This window comes from Ranitomeya variabilis, chromosome 7 (assembly GCF_051348905.1).
Source record: "Ranitomeya variabilis isolate aRanVar5 chromosome 7, aRanVar5.hap1, whole genome shotgun sequence".
Lineage (NCBI taxonomy): Eukaryota > Metazoa > Chordata > Amphibia > Anura > Dendrobatidae > Ranitomeya > Ranitomeya variabilis.
Genome location: NC_135238.1, coordinates 217,051,004 through 217,074,448, shown reverse-complemented (window position 1 = coordinate 217,074,448; position 23,445 = coordinate 217,051,004). Strand labels below are relative to the sequence as shown.

The window sequence follows — 23,445 nt, the reverse complement described above, 5'->3', positions numbered from 1 at the left end:
CATAAAATCATTTTTTGCATGTTAAGTGTCTATAATAGCGATGAGAGAATGTATGCGGATAAGGTGTTATCCAAGTATCTTGGGCGTGCTTGAATAATATGTATAAGTTCCCGCGGCTGCATGATTCCCGGCTGTCAGCTGCAACACATGCGGGGATTGCCTGATTGTAGCCGCAGGCATTCGAACAAACTATTTGAGTGCGCCGAAAACTCTCGGTTAGCACACAAGCATTTAGAGAAAATAATGTATATGGCACCGTGTATCCACAAGGACAACTGTGCTGTGACATAGTCTTACACTGTAATGTATATGTAGCATGGACTTTGCTAATTATAAAAATTACTTGATGAGGACATTCTGCACATAGAACGCATATAGGAAAGTCACGCAGGTACTGGAATAAGAGAGCTCCATGTCTAGGCTATATGCGGCATCTCACTGGTAACTGAGAGTCTGATCCCTTTATATCCTGAGTATGAATAATAATAATATCTATCTCTGTAGTTTCATCATTCTTTTTTTGGGGGGCCTGGATACCTAAAAATCAATAGAATGGTGGTCTAGAGGTCTTCTTTCTGCACAACACAATAAGCAGACCAAGAAAATGTCCCGCTGCTCCATTCCTATCTGGTGGAAGCAGCCGTGTACATACATGTCATTGACCTTGGCATTGTGTATGCTCAACCACCTAACCGTTGTAAGCTGTGGGAAATCCCTTGTAAGATGGCTGTCCTAGTGATCACTAGATCGCCACCGGTTGGCTCCTAATATTCAGCTGCTATCACTGAAATTTTTTATTTTATTTTAGACTTGCATATTAATTTATCTGATATTAGATGCCACCCATTCACATCCATGACAGAGTGTATTAGTTTTATAGGCATGGTCTGCCAAAACAGCTCTTGCTTATCAGTAGTGATGAGCGAATATACTCGTTACTTGAGAATTTCTCGAGCACGCTCGGGGGTCCGCCGAGTATTTTTTAGTGCTCGGAGATTTAGTTTTTCTTGCCGCAGCTGAATGATTTACTTTTGATAGCCAGCATCAGTACATGTGGGGGTTCTCTAGCAACCAGGCAACCCCCACATGTACTTATGCTGGCTAACCGATGTAAATCATTCAGCTGCAGCGATGAAAACTAAATCTCCGAGCACTAAAAAATACTCGGAGGACCCCCGAACGTGCTCGGAAAATCTCGAGTAACGAGTATATTGGCTCATCACTACTTATCAGCTTTGTCTCATAATGGTGGATTACAATTAGAAGACCCCACCGGTGACATTCGTGTGCCCTTATAAGGTGTATGGATGTGAGTTGACTTTATGAGACACTTCATTTAAGTATGGTATTATCAATTTTTTTTTTTCTTCTACAGAAAATAAATGGCTTTCCGGAACATAATTCAAGGGACCCTTGTCCTCGGAGGGGGTGCAGTGGCGACTGTATTTGGTCTTTCTCATCTGACTGACAAAAAGAGAAAGGTAATAACTAAAGTTAAAATCAGGGGGGATGTTGAGGTTCAAATCTGCTGCAAACAAACGTTAGTAAAATTATTAACATTATTGAAATGATGTTTATACTGTGTGTATTGTTCTCCTATCACAAGGCCAAATTTCTCAGCTGTCCATCAAACTGTAGCAGTCCCACATTATAAGTATTACATACAATCCCGCATATCTCAGTGCAGAGTGAGCTTTGTCTACCTATGATATTCTACTCCAGAACACATTTTTATCCAGTATTCTGCTCTAATTTCTTCATTGATTGGTCGGGGCTCCATCGTTCTGACACAGAACTCATGAGGGTCCAATGAGCTTGATGATTGCAATGCCTTTATAAGCGTTAACAGGCTTGGAAACATAGCTTACAGCAATGAGCTAACACTGGCTATTTGCAGCATTCTGCTAGCAAACACTTCAGCCGCACTTCCTTCACAGAAAGAGAATCTCTCTATCTCCTTCACAGTAAAGCACAGCAGACGTCCACAGTGCTGGTCAAGCACTTCTGACTCTTCTCTTTCAACTTATACACTTTTGTCTTAGGATTGTTTCACACCACTCGTTTAATAATCGTTAATAACCAAACATTTGGGATATATCAGCCATGTTTTATATGTCTAGGATGGTGAAAGTATGCTCGGAAATATGGTGTTCATATTATTCCACTCGAAAGTTCTTGTGGGAAAATATGACCTAAATTAGAATTAGGTCCTGCTTCCACCTCTCTGTGCATAGAATTAGCCATCCTCCTCTCCCCTGAGCAGGAGGAGGGCTGAGGGGTGTGGATGGGACCTTTTGTATTATCTTATCTAGAAAACTCATTGTCAGATCCAGGAGAGACAACGTGAATTGGAGAACAGTTCTAATTTCTGCGGCGACCCCCTTTGAAAAGAGTCGCTGCCCCATCTAATCGTCTTCATTTATCTTTTTGTATTTTATACTGTTTTTTTGCCTTTTATGTATGTCTTTCTGTTATTACTTCTTTTTGTGACTTTTTAAGCGCTGCGCCGGTTTTCTGCATATTGAATCTATAATTTTATAAGCTGGTTCCTTGCTGCTCTAAACGTACCCACAACCTTGAAGAGGGAAAGTATAGGCTGGTTGTATTACCCAGGGCTGTGGAGTCTGAGACTGAGCCCATTTTGGTGGAGTCGGTGGAAATTGAGGAGTCTGAGGTTTGGTTTACTGACTCCACAGCCCTGGTATTACCCTGTGTATGCCAGAAGGCAGGAAAATTACCTATCAAGTGCTCAAGAAAGAAGAGTGGTGTGGAAGTGTGAATTGTAGGGTGCTTTTATGTCATTATCAGTCTATAGCAATAAATCAGTGGACGAGTTGGGGTGAGAAGTCACACTTCCAAGTCACCTGTCCCGATTAGTGATGTGCTAGTGTGCTCGGATAAGGTGTTCTCAGCATGCTGGGGTGCTAAACGAGGGTCTTCGGTGTGCTCGAATAATATGTTCGAGTCCCCGCGCCTGCATGTTTCGCGGCTGTTCAATACCTGGGGATTGCCTAAGAAACAGGCAATCCCTACATGTGTTACCTCTGTCGAAAAGCCACGAGACATGCAGCCGCGGGGACTCGAACATAGTATTCGAGCACGCCGAAGACACTCTTATTTGCACACGAGCATGCTCAGATAACACCTTATCCGAGCACTCTCGCTCTTTACTAGTCCTGATAGATAAAACCATAGAATTTAATGAAGGTATACTTAGTTTTTCTTTTGACTGTATATTTATTAATAATTTATTATCTGCTCAGTAATAAATTGATTCCCAGGGTAAAAATTTACATTAAAAATGCAATCATTCTATAAGAAGTAGTTTTAACATTACAAAGTGATACAAGTAATCTTAAGTTAAAAAAATCCACCGCTCTATTCTGAGACCAGAGCTATTCCGCTTTGTGCGACGTTCCTTTAATTAAAGGGAAATGCGCGGTGGCTTTGATAGTAGACGGCATTAACTGTCTGAGCACGTTTCTATAATTGCCCATTATTGATCGGGCGAGCTCTTTTGATGCAGCATTGTATTCTCCTTTATTGTTAATTGTATTGATCTAAATAATTGTGAGGAAGGGAAATACACTTATTTCATCACAGGAAGTGCCACTTGGATTGTAATATCAAGAATAGGGGCGATAATGAAGTAGTTTGTTTTAATCAAATGACAGAAGTTGTGCGGGGAAAGTCATACTGGGATTTACTCAGACTAATGCTGCGATAAGTGGTTTTACTATAGCAAGATGATTAAGTTCTTTTAATTAGGTGTTCTAATTGGCTAATCTGGCATGTTGGTTCATCAGTGAAAAGACTTTTGTTGAGTTTTACAAGGTGCTTAAATCTGGATAAGAAAAAAATGAAGCACTTCAATTATTTCTTATTCCTGAATGTATTCTTAGCAATTATGTTTTCATATGTGGTTGAAATCGGGTCCTTGTGCAGATCTTCAAAGAACCTTTCAAGCGTGCTCGGTTTTGTTGTCACATCTTAGCATGCCGATGAAAATCCTTCTGTATAAGTGACTTAATCTGTCATGATTTGCTGCAAAGAAGGTAGGATCAGGCACAATTACATTAAAGAGGCGCTACGGGGAAAGCTGAAAATTCAGTCTTGTGTTCCCTCTACCCCTACATTTTATTATTTTTTTGCCCCTTCATTATAGAAAACAGGGCTTAATTTGCCTCTCCTTGCAAAATGGTCTCCACCCCTAGGGAAGGTTTAATAGAGAAATAATTTGTATGGAATTCAGGACAGTTGAGGAAGGTCAAGACACTGTTACAATATGCCCATATAGAACAGCAAAACTAGAGTCCGATGGGCCCCAGTGCAAAATGTGGACCTAAGCCCGAACCTTCATATTTGTCTGATGTATGGGCCCTTGTAGAGTTCTAAATCCTATAAAAAACATTAATGTTGTCCCTTCCTCCCCCCATAGTGTAATAATGTCCCCCCTCCTGTACTAATGTCATCCTTCCTGGCCCCTTCGAGTAATATATGTCCCCCATCCTGGACCCTATCCAGTAATAATGTCCCCCATCCTGGCCCCTTCCACCAGTAATATGTCCCCCATCTTGACCCCTTCCAGTAACATATCTCCCCCGTCTTGGGACCCATCCAGTAATAATGTCCCCCATCCTGACCCCTTCCAGTAACATATCTCCCCCGTCTTGGGACCCATCCAGCAATAATGTCCCCATCCTGGCTCCTTCCAGTAATATTGCTCCCCCCATCTTGGTCCCCATCCAGTAATGATGTCCCCTATCCTGATGTAATGTCCCCATCCTGGCCTCCTCCACTAATATATATCCCCCATCCTGACCCCTTCCAGTAACATATCTCCCCCGTCTTGGGACCCATCCAGCAATAATGTCCCCATCCTGGCTCCTTCCAGTAATATTGCTCCCCCATCTTGGTCCCCATCCAGTAATGATGTCCCCTATCCTGATGTAATGTCCCCATCCTGGCCTCCTCCACTAATATATGTCCCCCATGCTGGCCCCTTCCAGTAATATGTCTCTCACCCTTGGCCCCTTCCTGGTATACTGTAATGTCCCAGCTCCTGGGCCCATCCTGTAATAATGCTCCCCGTTCTGCCGCTGTTCTCAAACACATGTAAAAAAAAGCCTCCACAACGATTCTTCTCCCCATCCCTCGCTCCCACGACATGCGGTTTCCTCCTCTATAGCCGGCGCAGAGACCAGCAGCTGACTTTGGCGTTCCTGCTATGGATGACGCATTACATCACTGCTATGCGCCGCCTGTGACTGGCATGATGGCATCACCTGCTGGCCTCTGATTGGCCGGCCTTTAGGGTACGTTCACACAGGACTTTTTTGCTGCTTTTTTTTGCTGCTTTTTTTTATGCTAATTTTCAGCTGCTTTTTACAGTACCAGTAAAGCCTATGAGATTTCAGAAATCTCATGCACACACGTTGGTTTTTTGTTTGATCAGTTTTTTCTGCTTTGCTGCTTTTTTTGGACATAGGGCATGTCACTTCTTTCAGCGTTTTTGCAGCGTTTTTGCAGCGTTTTTTCACCCATTGACTTGAATGGGTGATGAAAAAAACGCTGCAAAAACGCTGAAAAAACGCATGTAGCATTATTTGCTGCTTTTTTTGTGCAGAAAATCATGGCCAGCAGGAAGGGATCTCACAGCCAAGAGCTTAGGGGTGTGGTTAGTGAGGTGTGAAGAGCCATTGTGAGCCATTGTGAGGTGTGAAGAGCCATTGTGAGGTGTCCTGATTGTGATCTATTGTGAGGGAGTTCCTGGTAGTGAGGTGTGAAGAGCCATTGTGAGCCATTGTCAGGTGTGAAGAGCCATTGTGAGGTGTCCTGATTGTGATCTATTGTGAGGGAGTTCCTGGTAGTGAGGTGTGAAGAGCCATTGTGAGCCATTGTGAGGTGTGAAGAGCCATTGTGAGGTGTCCTGATTGTGATCTATTGTGAGGGAGTTCCTGGTAGTAAGGTGTAAAGAGCCATTATGAGGTGTCCTAGCAGCTGAAAATTGGCATAAAAAAAAGCAGCAAAAATCTGCAGCAAAAATCTGCAGCAAAAAAGTCCTGTGTGAACATACCCAAAAAACGCACCAAAAACGCACCAAAAAAACGCACCTAAATTAGCATAAAAAAAAGCAGCAAAAAAAAGCAGCAAAAAAGTCCTGTGTGAACGTACCCTTATAGTGGTGTATTTACCCGGCGGGTCTCTGCGCTGCAATACATTTTAGCTGAATGTGCATCCTCGGACTCGCATCCAACTGAAATAGACCAACTGTCATTGTCGGGTCCCCCTCTCGCATGAGCCCAGTCACAGTTGCACCTTCTGCAAACACAAATGTTACTCCCCTGCCCATACTGCATACTTAACAACTTTTATTCTTGGGATTCTAGAAGCTTAAGGACAGTAGTATGAGTCCAAGCCCCTCTTCCATATCACACCCCTTGAATACCTCCTGCACCCTCCTTCCAAGCGCATTTGGGCGTCGGGTACTTGTCTGATACCTCAATCCTTTCTTTTTAGAGGAGCCCCTCAGACTTTCTATGACGAGAGAAGAACCAATAGATTTTATGCTAATTTAATTTGTTTCAAATGTTTAGAAATTTGTTTAGCACAGAAAATTTTATTTTTTATTTTTCCCATGAATATCCAAAAATGGTCTGATACAATTTTATACATTGCAGAATATTGCATCAGCCAGAGAATGATCGGATGACCTTGGGCACGACCACGTTAGCCTCACCGTAATGACTTGTAGCTGTCATGTCACATTATATAGCACTGTAAAAAAGCTGAGGCAAGAAATGCAGCAGCATGTTGAAGCTTAGTCATAGAGCTAGATGGAAAGCCATAAAACACTGACATATTGTACATATAGTGTATGACTGTACGTTAAGGACGGATGGTCACGCTCCATTTACCCAAAGCCGGGTTACCCTCTGTTCACCCGCAGCTGTGTATGTTGAGGGCACTTTGACATTGCTAATGCTGAATTTGCATTAAAAAGCTTGAAAGAGGCTTGGTACAATCTTAGGAAACCTCAAAGTGGTAGACTTTTTGGAGTACTTGCAATTATCAACAAACTAAATTTTGGGGGGAAAAATTTACAAACTACAAATTTTGAATTTCAAATGATGTCCTTATTTTTATTGATGACAGTTGTCAAGTATGTATGTATGTATGTATGTATGCATAAGACTTGTGGCATAAGGATCGCTGCTCGACTTGAATTTGATGAGTCCGGATTTGCCACTCTCCAGATCCGCCAACTTAGTTGAAGCCTGGCAAAAATGACATGAGAACGTCATAAGTTGCAAAAATTTTTCACAATCTCTTATTGTGCCAAAAGTTTGCAACTTTTCAAAGCTTTTTAGGACAAAATTCTGGCAGAAAAGCTTTGATGAATCGGGCCCATAGTGTGGACAAAATAATGAATGACCAGAAACATGAAAAACTCAGTTACTATGTAGATGAGCTAGGATGATAGAGTGGACATGACATGACTAGTTGGGTTTTTCACTGTCATTTTATAAGGTCACGAACGAGCGACCGAATGTGCAACACCCTGGTCCACCAGCCAAGTCAATTTTCTAACTACCTCCTACTTTCTGGCATTGGTGGTTCCTCATTTGATTAGCAGGCCTCGCGTGACGTCATGTGGGTCACAGCTCTACAATGACATCCCACCAGGCTGGCAAATCAAAACTGGAACCACAGATGCCAGAAAGTAGGAGGTGGTTAGAAAATTGACTTGGCTGTTGGACCAGGGTGTTGCAAATTTGTTCACTCGTTGTTAGGTCCAGTAGGTAGATGGGAGCTCACAGGGCTCTGATCCAGCAGACACGCAGTAGTGACCTAGTCTTTGCACCAGGGTCCAGTTTGCTCATCTTGGGTCATCATTCTATTAAACTTTCATAGTTTGGGATAAGTAAAAGCCAGATAATGCAGAACGCTAGTTGCGCCACAGTTTTCCGTCTTCTTTTTTTTTACCGCATCTCCTTGCTTTTTGCTCCTGTACTTCATGAGTAATGTTAATTGTATTTAATATTTTAGATTAAGCGTGATTTATACTGCGCTCCTTTATCTGGATGTTTAGACTGAGCTAATTTTTACAAGGAGAAAATAATTTCCATATTAAAACGCAATGAATAAAAGCGAGTTCTTGAATAAAGTAGGTGCCGCCTCCATGCTGATAAATAAATTTCAATAAAATGGCTCCATATATTAACTCTTCCATTAGCGGGATCTCGACGCGCCAGCGAGAATGAAAGCAGTTGGTGTTTAAGAGAGTAATTTGCATGAAATTCAGCACTACACTCAAATTAATACTGGTGGTGATTACAGGACAACCTGGTTGTTAATTGCCTGTAGTCTTTAAATATGCACTTCTTTCAGAAATAGACACTAATTATTAGATCTTGTTTGCTGTTACACCATAAGTTGCAAATGTCTAGGAAGGCTGGGAAAAATTTGCAATTCTAATGGGGCCCGAGCACGGGAGGTGGGGGGGGGGGGGAATTGATCTAATCATTTTAAAATGAGGGTTGCATGCAAAATGAATAAAATGTTTCCCTGAGATTAGGAAATCTTTAATGTGCGCTTAATCAAACATTTGCTTTCATAAGTTCACTTTTGTAGATTTTTAGTCTTTCGACGAGGAATTGGTGAATTCATTAAATGTAATTGTGGTGGCCTTTTAAAAAAAAAAAAAAAAAATATTAGCTCCAAAATATTAAAACAAAATATACATACAATTTTAATAAGGCCTTTTTTTTTTTTTTTAAAGCTGAAAGTTATATATTTGTGAAAATGAATACTTTTTTTTTTTTTATACAAAATTCCCACTTTGTTCCAAGGGTAGAGTCACACATAGCGGTTGGCTTGTGGCTTATGTACGGCAGCAAGGAAATGTGTAAAAAAAAAAATAATAATAAATAATAAAAAAAATAAAATAAAGTAAATGAAATTAATGTATACTTTTGGGGCTAAATATAATTTTTGCAATTTGGTTTAATTAAAATGTTTGCAGCATTTTCTAAAGCTCTTAGTTTTCCTGCAAGTTAATGGTTATTGGATAAATTAAATGGACTCTGTCAGCAGATAGATTATATAGCAAACATCTGCTAAGAGCAGTATGAGGTAAGGGCAGAGATCCTGATTCCATCGATGTATCACTTACTGGTCTGCTTGTTATCTTTTGTGATACAATCCCAGTTTTCTCTGCAGCAGATCTGAAATGCTGAGTACTATATAACCCCGCCCACACCACTGATTGGCAGGTTTCTGTGTACACTGTATACGAACATAAAGCTGCTAATCATTGGTGGGGGCGGGGTTATACAGAGCAGTTGACTAGGAGGCACCAGACACCTAGTCCAGTAGTGATAATCTCCTACTGATAAAACACTGATTTTATTGAAACAGTGTAGACGGTGACATACACAAATAAAATAAAATGTTGATTTTAAGATAAATTGGAGCACCAGAGATATGAAATAGAATGTGAGTATTTTTACTATCTTTTCAAACTGTTAGGGTACTGTCACACTCTGCAACTTTCCAACGATCACGACCAGCGATACGACCTGGCCGTGATCGTTGGAAAGTCGTTGTGTGGTCGCAGGAGAGCTGTCACACAGACCGCTCTCCAGCGACCAACGATGCCGAGGTCCCGGGTAACCAGGGTAAACATCGGGTTACTAAGTGCAGGGCCACGCTTAGTAACCCGATGTTTACCCTGGTTACCAGCGTAAAAGTAATAAAAAACAAACCGTACATACTCACATTCCGGTGTCCTTCAGGTCCCTTGCAGTCTGCTTCCCGCTCTGACTGAGTGCCGCCGTAAAGTGAAAGCAGATCACAGCAGTGACGTCACCGCTGTGATCTGCTCTTACTTTCTGGCCGGCAGTCAGAGCGGGAAGCAGACTGCAAGGGACCTGAAGGACACCGGAATGTGAGTATGTACGGTTTGTTTTTTTTTACTTTTACGATGGTAACCAGGGTAAACATCGGGTTACTAAGCGTGGCCCTGCACTTAGTAACCCGATGTTTACCCTGGTTACAAGCGAACGCATCGCTGTCACACACAACGATCCAGCGATGACAGCGGGAGATCCAGCGACGAAAGAAAGTTCCAAACGATCTGCTACGACGTACGATTCTCAGCGGGGTCCCTGATCGCAGTAGCATGTCAGACACTGCGATATCGTATGTGTGGCGCCCCTAGGGGTATTTGCCACCAAAATAGTTATTGACACCAAATACAAATATTAAAATAGCAAGACTGCACTACCATCTCCGGCCAGAAGGGGGAGCTCCAGAGACTCCCCTTGATCTATTCTGGTCTGAGAAAAAGATTGGCAGTTGGGTTGAGGAGCTGAAAGTGAGAGGTCGTATAACTGAACTCTTAACAGCCCTATGACGGATTATAGGCCCGTAATATCCATAGTAGAAAAAGAGGAATAGAGAAAAAGGACATTGTGAGAACCGGGTAGCAATAACCTCTACCCAGAATAGGCGCAGAGATGGATACCGGATCCGTGGCTATATTCATTACATATAATACAGCAACCGGAAGGAAGTGAGGTGATATCAGCTTCACCAGGGTAAGACGCAACAACAGACACAGAGTTCAGCGGTACTCCCAGAGGGGGTAAGCCGACAAAAAGGACTTGGGTTGTCCGTCGAACCAGAGCACAGAAGAGACAGATTGGGTCGGCAGCCAGTTCACACACAGCAGCAGGGCCATACAGAAACTGCGCATAATAAGAGGTGGAAATCCTGACAGGATCAAAATAATTTCAGAGTTCTTATACAGACTCCGGGGACAGTGTTGGTCACAAATCCCTCTTTGTTGAAGTAAACTGGTTAAACGTTTCAGCGCCTCAGTCTTTCATTTGGACAATAGCCATCGATCCAGGATCGGGGTCATCACAGCTGAGAGGACCTGCTGCTGATCAAGTAAGTGTCTGTTCCTTCATGATATCCCTTACACTGTGCATCACCTGAGGCCACAGCACCGGGTCAAGCCACTAGTGACATCCCCCTTAGAGACGGACCTCATTGATCTGGTGCTGGGTACCTCGGTCTCCCGGGCGTCACAACTGGCGTCACGAACAGGATTTCGCCAGCCCGTACACCGGGTATTGTGTGCCGTAATTGGAGTCTGAAACTGTGAAAATTTGGATGAAAAATCTTGGAAATTGATGTTGTTAAAGAAAATCCCGTTCCCCATTGAAAACTATTGAAAGTGACTTTTCTCCATTGGTTATAATGGGGTAAAAATGGCCGCCATCCCCTGATGTAATCATCTCATAACCGTTAGGCACAAAACTGTTAATCGAGCTATGTCATTACCCAAGCCCCAGTCTGACTGAAAAACTTCAAAATCCACCATTACAGAGCGTGCGGCAGTTAGAGGCAGCAGGGGGCGCGTCATTGTCATCCTGCTGCACAGAGGAACGAATCTACATTATCTAGACGGAAGCTGGGACCGGAGGGGTCTGGATTAACTAAGGGGGTACAGTATGTCGCAGCACGGAGACGCCGCAGCACCCGGCGACGCTAATGCAGCTGAAAGACAGAGTGTCAATAGAGAGCCTGGCAGCGCAGCAGTGCAAGGAGTGGCGCCCATCATGCCGGTGTTGATGCCATATACCCCGGGTGGCCCGTGGCTTCCAATGTACGAAGGTGAACCTAATACCCTTGACGGTTTCAGGGAAAAGATGCTGGCTCATTTTGATATGTTCCCCGTGGGTGAAGCTCAGCGTGTTAGTCTCCTGATGATGCAGTTAAGTGGCCATGCTAAGCGAGAAGTCACGGCATGGGCAACTGATCTAAAAGGTACTGTTGAACGCATATTTGCTGGATTAAAAGCTACATTTGAAACCACTGCCAGCAGCAAAGCTAAAGTACGATTCTTTAATTGCAAACAAAAAGCTAATGAGGGCGTGAGAGATTTTGCCTTAAACCTGCAGGAAGCCCTTAAATCACTTACACTGGCTGAACCCATTTTTAACACAGGAGCCGATAAACTGCTAAGAGATCAATTTATTGAGGGACTCTACACCCCTTCTCACCGGGGGCATGTGAGCATGCTTGTTTTTAAGAACCCTGAATTGACATTTGCCCAATTAAAGGAGAGCGCGATACGTCTCCAGCTGGCAGAGGCACCTCGGGATCAGGATCTCACACAACCCATGGCAGATGCACTTCAGCAACGGGGAATGCCAGTGACATCAGCTACGTCTGGTGCCAGTGCTAAGTCTCTGGGGCCCATTACTAATGAGGCTCTTCAGCAAAAGCTTGACTCTTTAACTGATGTTGTTGCTTCAATGGCTAAAACCATGCAGGAGATGAGAGAACCCAAGATGGAGTTGGCAAACCGTAGAGAGGATGTTCCATGGATGAGGTCCCGGAGATACCTGACATGGAGAGGACGACCCCGTGACCGCTACCAACCGGATGGACAGCCCATTTGCCGCCGTTGCCAGCAGCCAGGCCACTTTGCACAAAATTGTGATTTAAACGGGAATCCCCTGGGAATGCTGGCCGCTTCGCAGGAATTAATTTTCAAGGCCCAACACCCTGGCACGACAGGTACATCGGAGGACGACCCATCATCCCTATCGTGCTGGACAGAATTCCCCTCAACGCTTTGCTGGTTACAGGTTCCCAGATTTCATCTATACCATATATCCTTTATAAGAGGTACTGGGCTGAGGTAGATATTGATAAAGGACCCTCTGATGTTGAACTAAATATATGGGCCAGTAATGGTAAGTTGGTACCGAAACTGGGATTCAGGGAGATGACTATAAAGATTGGTAAAGCAGAAATGAAGAAACAGGGTATAATTGTCGTTGATGTTGACCGACAGAACTGTGAACCAATTGTTTTGATAGGAATGAATGTGTTAGAGAACTGCTTTTCCGAAGTTATTTCTGTCTTACAACAAATTGCTGAAACTGCCCGATCCTGCCAGCAGAGAGTTCTCCGGAGGGAAATAAAAGTGTTGATGTTAAGGCAACAGATAGAAGTTGCAGGTGGAGAAATCGCTAGTGTGAGGGTGAGTGATCCAACGTCTATTGTAATCCCACCAAAAACAGAAATGCTGGTGTGGTGTAGAGCGGCCATTGGTACTAAAGGACGAGACTATCAAGCCTTAATAGAACCAGCGTACACCGACAGCAGACCCACTATACTCACAGCACGAGGGGTGGTCTAGGTACACCGGGGATGGGTGCCGGTACGACTTTTGAACTGTGGAGAGGAAGAGGTCACTTTGCCAAGGTACGCTACAGTGGCAAAGTTATATACTGTTGACAACAATGCCATCACAACCGTTGAGCCCTTAGAATCGACCTGTCAGGTGGAAAATAACGGCTCAGATGGAGAATCGGAGGATTGGTGCCAACAGCTAGACGTGGGTGTAGATTCAACACCTACCCATCAAAGACAAGGGGTATATAGATTAGTGACGGAATATGAACAGGTCTTCAGTAAACACCCATTAGACTTCGGACGGATAGAAGGGGTGGAACATACAATCCCCACCGGTGACCATCCCCCGATAAAAGAAAGATATAGACCCATACCGCCCGCTCACTATCAATGCACGAAGGACATGCTGAGAGAGATGAAACAGGCCGGGGTAATAAGAGATAGTTGTAGCCCTTGGGCGGCCCCTCTGGTGATTGTCAAAAAAAAAGGACGGAACCATGAGAATGTGCGTAGACTACCGGCGGATTAATAATATCACCCATAAAGACGCCTATCCCTTGCCTAGGATAGAAGAGTCCTTGACTGCTTTGAAATCTGCTAATTATTTTTCCACCTTAGACTTAACAAGCAGGTATTGGCAAGTCCCTGTGGCTGAGAGAGATAAAGAAAAAACGGCATTCACCACACCAATGGGTCTAAGCGAATTTAATCGCATGCCGTTCGGACTCTGCAACGCATCCGGTACTTTCCAGCGACTGATGGAATGTTGCCTCGGACACAAGAACTTTGAGACCGTCCTCCTGTACCTAGATGATGTGATCGTCTACTCAAAGACTTACGAACAGCACTTAACAGACCTGGCAGAGGTGTTTGAAGCCTTATCCAAGTATGGTATGAAAATCAAACCATCCAAATGTCACCTTCTCAAGCCAAAGGTACAATACTTAGGGCACATCGTGAGTTCGGAGGGAGTAGCACCGGATCCCGAGAAAATAACTGCCATAAGGGATTGGCCAAGACCTACCAATGTAAAAGAAGTGAGGCAATTCTTGGGATTAGTGGGTTACTATCGTAGATTTATAAAAGGATTTACCAAATTGGCAGCGCCCTTGCAAGATACTTTGATAGGGCAGACGAAGAAACCTTCAAACCGAAACCCTCCTTTTCAGTGGAACGACGAAAGAGAAGACTCCTTTGAACAACTAAAGAAGGCACTAACCGGAGAAGAAGTTCTGGCGTACCCGGATTACCATCAACCTTTCATCCTCTACACAGATGCCAGTAATGTGGGATTAGGAGTGGTGCTGTCACAAAAGCAAGAAGGTCGGGAGAAAGTCATCGCCTTTGCAAGTAGAAAACTCCGGCCTACTGAAAGAAATTCTGAAAATTATAGCTCTTTCAAATTGGAGCTACTGGCAGTAGTTTGGGCTGTGACTGAACGTTTCAAACACTATTTGACCGGTGCAGAATTTATTGTCTATACTGACAACAATCCATTGACCCACTTAGACACGGCTAAATTAGGTGCGTTAGAACAGCGATGGATAGCCCGGTTATCTAATTACAACTTCGTGATCAATTATCGAGCAGGTCGCAAGTATGGAAATGCCGATGCCCTATCCCGGATGCCACAATTGAGAGATGTAGAAGAAGAAATGGGGGAGCTTGAAGAAATTGAACTACCAGCCTTTCATCAGCCCAAGGTAAAACATCGTCAGTCAAATACCTATCAGAAACAACAAGAAGTGAATTTTAATCCGTTAGCACACCATAGATGGGCTGACACCCAAGATAGTAATCCGGCTGTGAAGCTAGTGAAGGAACTATTGACTGAGCAAAGTGCATATCCCGATGAGGATGCCCCAGAAGAGACGCATCAACTCTGGAAAGAGAGAGGCAAAATGTTCCTGTATCAAGGGAAACTCTGTAGAAGATACACCAATCCGAAAACACATGAATTGGTTTGGCAGATTATCGTGCCTAAACAAGATGTGAGGATGGTCCTCGAGGCTTACCACAATGGTGCTGGTCACTTTGGTTGGAAAAAGCTAGAAGTACTTCTGAGAGAGAGATTTTATTGGGTCGGCATGAGAAAATCAATCGAACAGTGGTGTAGAAACTGTGGCCCGTGCAACCTCAGAAGGAACGATCAAAAGAGCCAAAGAGCACCACTGCAGCCCATAGTCACCAAACAACCACTTGAACTGGTAGCCATGGACCACGTGAAGTTGACACCGAGCCGGTCCGGTTACGTCTATGCCTTGACCATCGTGGACCATTATTCGCGTTTCTTGGTAGTAGTACCTGTAAAAGATCTGACTGCAAAAACAGCAGCCAAAGCGTTCCAAACATACTTTTGTAGACCCCATGGATATCCGGAACAGGTTCTCACTGACCAGGGTACAGCCTTTGAATCAGAGATCTTCAGAGAATTCTGTAATATGTATGGTTGTAAAAAGATCCGGACGACGGCCTATCATCCGCAAACAAACGGCTTATGTGAGAAGATGAACCATATTGTGATAGACCTACTAAAGACTTTACCTGAAACGGAAAGGAATCAATGGCCAGAGAAATTGCCTTACTTGGTGGATCTGTATAATCATGGCCCAGTGAGCTCTACCAACTGCACCCCAGCTTATCTTATGCGTGCAAGACCCGGCCAATTGCCAATCGATCTAGAAATGGGAATTCTGAAACCAGACGCAGAAGTTCAAGACTCCAATTGGGATGTCGTACGGCAAAAGCAGTATCGCCAAGTGCAAGAGAGTGTGGAAAGAAGCCTCCAGCAAACCAGAGAAAGACAAGAGCGAACTTTCAACCAGAATGCTCTAGCAACTCCATTAAGACCGGGTGACCAAGTACTCAAGAGGAATCATCGAACCAATAAACTGGATAATCAATGGGAAGCCGTACCCTACACAGTTTTACCAACAAGAATGGATAATCCTAAAATGTGTCTCATTAGCAAAAACGGAGGTTTAACATCTGTACTAGTGTCAAGAGACAATCTTAAATTATGTCCGGAAACATTGAAAGAGCCAGAAGTTGTCCAGCCAGAATCAGAAGTTATTCAACCTATACAGGTTCAACCAGTAAAGGAAAAAGAGGAGGAAATGTATCACACCTGTATAGGAGACTTTCCCAAAACCCTACTAACATACCATGGTGCAGTAGTGGTTCCCATGGTGGCCTTTTATCCAACACCGAACCCAATATTAGAAGTCCCAAGACAGGAAGAGGCTGACCCCGTACTACAAGAGGTTCCAGGTCAGGAAGAACAGATTCCTGATGAGAGTGATCCCATTCACGGTGGACTTGCCAACCCCATAGTGGTGGAATTATCTTTAGCAGAGAGGGCAGATACTATATCCGCAGTAGACAGTAGTACACCACATAAAGAGACACCGCTATTACGTAGATCCCAGCGTAGTACCCGGGGTCAATTACCGGCCAAGTATGCGGATCACCAACTATAAGACTATAGTCATTGTTATCGTTCTGTAACGTTTAAGCCCAGTACCTACAGAGACTTACCTGTATGAACTTCTTGCATATTCTTGAACTTTTTATCAGCCCGGAAACACTAAATCAAAGCTCCGGAAAGACTGCTTTGTGAACTTTGCTTCCTAGTACCTTCAAGGATAGAACTGCATTAATGGATGCTATTTGAAGTGACTTTTTACAGAATTCCATTTTTTGTTGTTGTTTCTTTGAGTGGTTTTTGTAACTTTTCATTTTTAAGACTCTGTATATATCAATTGTTATTTCAAAATGTTATCGTCCCACAATCCCGGAGTACTGTTCTTAACTAAGGGGGAATGTGGCGCCCCTAGGGGTATTTGCCACCAAAATAGTTATTGACACCAAATACAAATATTAAAATAGCAAGACTGCACTACCATCTCCGGCCAGAAGGGGGAGCTCCAGAGACTCCCCTTGATCTATTCTGGTCTGAGAAAAAGATTGGCAGTTGGGTTGAGGAGCTGAAAGTGAGAGGTCGTATAACTGAGCTCCTAACAGCCCTATGACGGATTATAGGCCCGTAATATCCATAGTAGGAAAAGAGGAACAGAGAAAAAGGACATTGTGAGAACCGGGTAGCAATAACCTCTACCCAGAATAGGCGCAGAGACGCATACTGGATCCGTGGCTATATTCATTACATATAATACAGCAACCGGAAGGAAGTGAGGTGATATCAGCTTCACCAGGGTAAGACGCAACAACAGACACAGAGTTCAGCGGTACTCCCAGAGGGGGTAAGCCGACAAAAAGGGACTCGGGTTGTCCGTCGAACCAGAGCACAGAAGAGACAGATTGGGCCGGCAGCCAGTTCACAAACAGCAGCAGGGCCATACAGAAACTGCGCATAATAAGAGGTGGAAATCCCGACAGGATCAAAATAATTTCAGAGTTCTTATACAGACTCCGGTGACAGTATTGGTCACAAATCCCTCTTTGTTGAAGTAAACTGGTTAAACGTTTCAGCGCCTCAGTCTTTCATTTGGACAATAGCCGTCGATCCAGGATCGGGGTCATCACAGCTGAGAGGACCTGCTGCTGACCAAGTAAGTGTCTGTTCCTTCATGATATCCCTTACACTGTGCATCGCCTGAGGCCACAGCACCGGGTCAAGCCACTAGTGACATCCCCCTTAAGAGACGGACCTCATTGATCTGGTGCTGGGTACCTCGGTCTCCCGGGCGTCACATATGGATATCGCTGGAACGTCACGGATCGTACCGTCGTAGCGATCAAAGTGCCACTGTGTGACAGTATCTTTTTTTCCCCATTTAGACTAAGGGTAAATATTGACTATAGCAAAAAAATGCACTGATAATGTTTTTGTACCAAAGATATGTAAAAAGATTTTTTAAAAATTTATTTCCAAAGCCTGCTAGGATTTTTATTTTTATATATTATATTTTTTAAAAGATCTCTTGCTTTTGCCATCAGTCTTTCATCAGTCCTTCAGATATACCGATATCTTTCTCTTTATTTCCTCTCCCGTTTTCGCTGTGACTTGTGTGAATGAGACAGTTGGGGGTCAGTTTAGGCTCAGACTGAGGTTGGATGACCACTTGATTTATCAAGAAGAGGGCAATATACGGGACCCAGGTGACCGGAGGTCATAGGAGTCGCTGTAGTTGCCCTCAGGTTAGGAGTCATGGCTGTGAGGTCCATTTCTACCATAGTGAAAACTTTCAAAAAGTGGGAAAGGCGTTAAACAAAAAAACTAAACCTCGTACATGAAAAAATAGACTGCCATTTTCCTAACACAGCATCACATCTGACCGATGGTTGCGTCTGGTATTGCAGCTCCGGTCTTTTAATTTCAATACAGTTTGCAATAAAGGAAACCACAGGGATGATTTTTGGCGATAAATCTTCCATCTTTTTCTATTCCTGTTCAACCCCTTTAAATAAGTTTGTCCAGTTTCCACAACCCATTTTTATATACCCAGTTAGATTATTTTGGATCTATAGGTTGGGGTCCTCTCTTCAAGTTCCCCTTGACCAGAATGGAAAGCGGTTGTAAGGAGGGTCTCGCTCTCTGGAGGACCTGACCTGTCCTGCATTACACAGACAACTAATAGGTTAGAATGGGCACTGTGTGTAATACTTACTTTACCCTCTGGAGGCGCTGCAGAAAAATAAAACACTTTGTGCCAGGTTTCTAAACGCATATCTTGCAATACGTATTCCACCCGCTGTACATGGATGCCTTCCTTAATTTTAAAAGATGCTTTTTGTGCACTTTCCAGGCAAACTTCAAGCACGTGCAAGCCGCCGAGCTGGTGAGAGCGACCACTCAGAATGAACTGCCGTCCAGGGAAGCTCAATTACTCACCCTGGAAAACACAAAGGAGTTTGACGTACTGGTCATTGGTGGAGGAGCCACCGGCTGCGGATGTGCATTGGACGCTGTCTCGAGAGGTATGAAACCCGCAAGACAAGGTTTTTGATTTTTGAGAGAAAATGACTTGCTGCTTTTAATAGTTTAACATTTTTACTTTTTTTTTTTTTTTGGGTGATTTATTTACATTTTTTAGAATAAATACTTGAAATCTTGCCGTCAGTATCATCATAGACCGGATTTCAAAGGTAAAGGAGAGAGGAGTGCGGTGGATCCTGGGTGCTGCCACTGAGAGAGGCTAATCTAGGCGGTAAGTATTAAAAAAAACCCATCTAATTTATTGCAACATATTTCGGAGTAGAACCCGAGGAATAATTAGTTCTACTCTGATACGTGTTGCAATAAATTAGTAGGTTTTTATACTTGCCGCCTAGATTAATCTTTATCAGCTGCAGCGCACGAGATCCACCGCATTCCCCTCTCCTTTGCTTGTTACGTTCTATCTCCTTTTGGAGTGAGTCCAGCAGCCATGATTGGATTATACATCAGTCTTTATGTAATCAAACAACTTTTAGATCCCACAATTATCATTGTGCTATGTTTAAATCCTCAAAATCCCAAATCAGCCACTATTCACTCTTATTAAGCAAAGAATGACCAAACAGCACAATGTTCATATATCTACAAAATTAATCAATTTTATTAAATACAAAATTCAGGTTAAAACACTAACAATTGACATAAAAGGAATAACCTCCAATGTGAGGAACGCAATTTGCAGGAATTATCAACACACACACCTACAGTATTCATAATTTGCAATAGAGACACTACTAGCAGGTGAGATCAGACCAAAATTACATGGCAAGGGATTCAATTCCAGGGCCTATATAAGGGGTAGTTGGCACCAATATATCTTGTGCTATGTGTACAATATCCAATCAATTGGTTCAAACCGCACAACTATAGCTCTCATGGCTGCTATCCCAATCCCCCATGTAAAGAAGGAGCCCAACTCGCTACAACTCACATATGCAATATATGAACAATCCTGACTTACATAGTGTGTGATATCCGAGCTTCATTCCTCCACCTCGACGCGTGTTTCGTCCACACTTCTTCATTGGAGGTAATTCCTTTTATGTAAATTGTTAGTGTTTTAAATTGAATTTTGTGTTTAATAAAATTGATTATTTTTGTAGATATATGAACATTGTGCTGTTTGGTCATTCTTTGCTTAATAAGAGTGAATAGTGTATGGTTCAGGATCAGTCTTTATGTAGTTGTGCTGTACCCCACTTGTTCAGGTTAGCGTCAGTGATGAGCGAGCGTGCTCGGATAAGGTGTCATCTGACCATGCTCGTGTCCTAATCGAGTATTTTTGGCATGCTCAAAAAAAATGCTTGAGTCACCGCTTCTTCATGTCTTGCGGCTTTTAGACAGACACAACATATGCAGGGATTTCCTCTTTGTTAGGCAATCCCTGCATGTGTTGCCACTTTAGAAAATGCAGCTGTGGCGACACAAGCATTTATTTTTTTTTGTCAAGCACGATGAACGTACTCGTTTTGGACACGAGCATGCTCTGATAACACCTTACCTGAGCACACTCGCTCATCACTACGGAGTGACCAACCCTCCAACTTGCCCTCACCTGTTGCCCACGGGACAAAACAGTGAAGTGCTCGCCTTGTTTATTTCACCTTTATTACAAAGGTAACGCCTATATGTAGATTATACAGTATCCACCATTCGCATGTGATGGTCAGAGCTCACCTCCTCTTCCTCTCTGCACGTTGACCTCTGCATACATCACAGAGCACGCTCACAACACTCCCTTATAAGTCAATGAATATTCTCCGATTGTTGCCGATAGTGGTCCATGTAGTTGCTGTAAAGAATACCTTAATACTGGCAGCTGTTTATCCTGATCACATTATGGGTGCTTTATGTCAGACTTGAATGTGTCACAATACTGAGGCTCTAGGGAAGTGGTCTCAAGGCTGTGGCTTTCTAGCTGTTGTAACCTGACATCTTCCTGCATTCCGGAAGTGTTTGTTTTACTGTAGCTGGAGGACTTAAGGTTATGAACAGCTGCTTAAGGGATAATACTTTGCATTGTCTCTCTGCTCCTGGAGTCGTACTAATATGTGAAGAATAAGAAGTGGCACTAATTAGCTGCAGATAGCGATGTTCTGTGTTCAGGCTCTCATCATTTCCTATCACTGTGTAACTTTGGCCTTTTCTTAAATAAAATATAACAGGACTTAAAACTGCCCTTGTGGAGCGAGATGACTTTTCTTCAGGGACCAGCAGCAGAAGCACCAAGCTCATCCATGGAGGTGTCCGGTATCTCCAGAAAGCCATCATGAAGCTGGATGTGGAGCAGGTAACGTTCATGGCCGGCGCTGTACGACCACGTCTGTGAGACGTCTCATTAGCGCCATATTGATCCCGGAATCTAATAATTTGCTATTCTCTGTAATAAATAGGTGACTGGGAGCATTGTGCTATTGACATTTATAGATGAGGTTTCATTTCACTATGGCCAAACAAGCCATAAAAGAGACCCCGGGCATGTTAACAATGCAAATATGTAAAGAAATGTGGTTTCTTTGGGCAGATTGATTTTCATACGTATATTTGCTTCGCTTTGGACTGAAAGTACCTGAAAAGCTGCAAACTTTACTAATCTAAATTATAATACTTTCCTGCTGTATAATAAGTTTATCGGAGATTATTTCAGTTCTTAAAATAAAAGTTTTAATTAGATAAAAGTCTGAGTTCCGGGACCTCTTTTAATTAGAGCGGAGGACTTGATCCCAGTGGTTCGGTGTCCGTCTAAATGGTCCCTGTACTTTCTGATAACTTCATTTAATTTGATAGATAATGTGATGAACAGACAATCTGCAAATCACTGTAATTAAAAACTGTTGATTTACCCACAAAAATCACTACAAAGTGCCGGCCACTGTGAATATTCCTTCTGAGCTGTTCACTGCCTGCTGTCAAGTGTAATCAGTCTCTAGCAGCACAGTCATTTAGACGCCTTACAGGAAGTGGAGGAAGGACTTGACCTCTCTGCTCCTGCTCTCCTGTCTGCTACTCTGCATAAAGGCATAAGAGAGGCTGCTTTCAGTTCATAGTATGCAGGTTTTGGATAGAGGCAGGAGGAATGCAAGCTAGAAAGTGAAGGGATCGTCCAGCACCTATAGTGCTGGTAGAATGCTGATTAAGAGGGACCAGCCACTCAAAAAAACAGGCAAGTTACAGAGCAGTTCATATAGAGCTTGGTTTCTACTGTTTAAAACAGGGAGAGGAAAAAAGGTTGAAGGAGAGAGAGAGCATTCTATAAGCGTAGTTGGTTAAAAATGAAAACTTTCTTGGAGAGTAGTGATCTATTATCTCATCAGGGAGTGTTGTGTAAGTTATGGGCGCAATTCCATTTAGCGTGCCTAATACAACAATTATGGGAGATGCATTCCTTGTCAAGTCTTGTTGTCCCGTCAAATTGTACATTTAAAGGGGTTGTCCAGTTCTCCAGGAATCTCTTGTGACTCTCTTTTTCCTGTCAGTAAAATAATAACACGTATACTCACCTCTGGTGCTGACGTCCACACTGGTTCTCCCAGGGATTGTGTGACATTGTGTCAGGCGATCCCTGTGGCCAATCAGCGCTTGCTTCTCTCTCCTCTTCTACACACGTAACTGATATCTGGAGGAAGCGAGAGCTGCTGCTGCTCTCGCTTCCTCCAGATGTCTTGATTTTGTTCTAAGAAGGGGGGAGTGAAGCCAGCCCTGATTGGCCGCAGAGATTGTGTGACCTAACGCTGTCACGCGATCCCCAGGAGAGCCGGTGCTGACACAGATGGAACGCTTCTTGAGAATTAAAAGTCCTCTCTGTTCTCAAGAAGAGATTTCTAATGTTATTGTGTATTGATAATTATCCAAGTTATCAGCCACTTCTGTAGTCCTTCAGTGGTGGCCAGTTCTCCAGGGAAGGAATATGTGCTTCCAAGCTCTTTGCTTCAGAGCTCGTGATCACTTCTCTGATGCTAATCAGTCTCATTGCCCCTGTACTCCGAGTTGTTAATCTTTTGGAGGCTACCACCCCCCCTGGCAATCGGGAATCTGGGACACTGGGAAGCGATGTGCTCCTGAAGAATAAAACAGGAGCGCAACCCTTTTTAAGAGATGTCAGGTTTTATTATAGAGGTATTCCAGTCATTAGGTTGATGGCTGTCAAGGCAAACAGGATCATGGGGTGCATTAAAAGAGGTCTGGATACACATGATGAGAGCATTATACTGCCTCTGTACAAATCCCTGGTTAGACCGCACATGGAGTACTGTGTACAGTTTTGGGCA

The 23,445-nt window shown here is 43.3% G+C and overlaps 1 protein-coding gene across 3 annotated transcripts in view; it reads left to right on the top strand.

The window, feature by feature from the left end:
• The window catches only part of GPD2 (glycerol-3-phosphate dehydrogenase 2), a 217,682-nt gene that overhangs the window by 26,265 nt on the left and 167,972 nt on the right, over window positions 1–23,445 (top strand). For all 3 annotated transcript variants that reach the window (XR_013217808.1, XM_077272929.1, XM_077272930.1), the window contains exons 2-4: window positions 1,376–1,481; window positions 18,987–19,158; window positions 21,343–21,467. Coding sequence is in view for 2 of the 3 variants with exons in the window: in XM_077272929.1 (XP_077129044.1) it covers window positions 1,383–1,481; window positions 18,987–19,158; window positions 21,343–21,467 (396 nt within the window). In the remaining variant the exon portion in view is untranslated. The remainder of the gene's footprint in view (window positions 1–1,375; window positions 1,482–18,986; window positions 19,159–21,342; window positions 21,468–23,445) is intronic.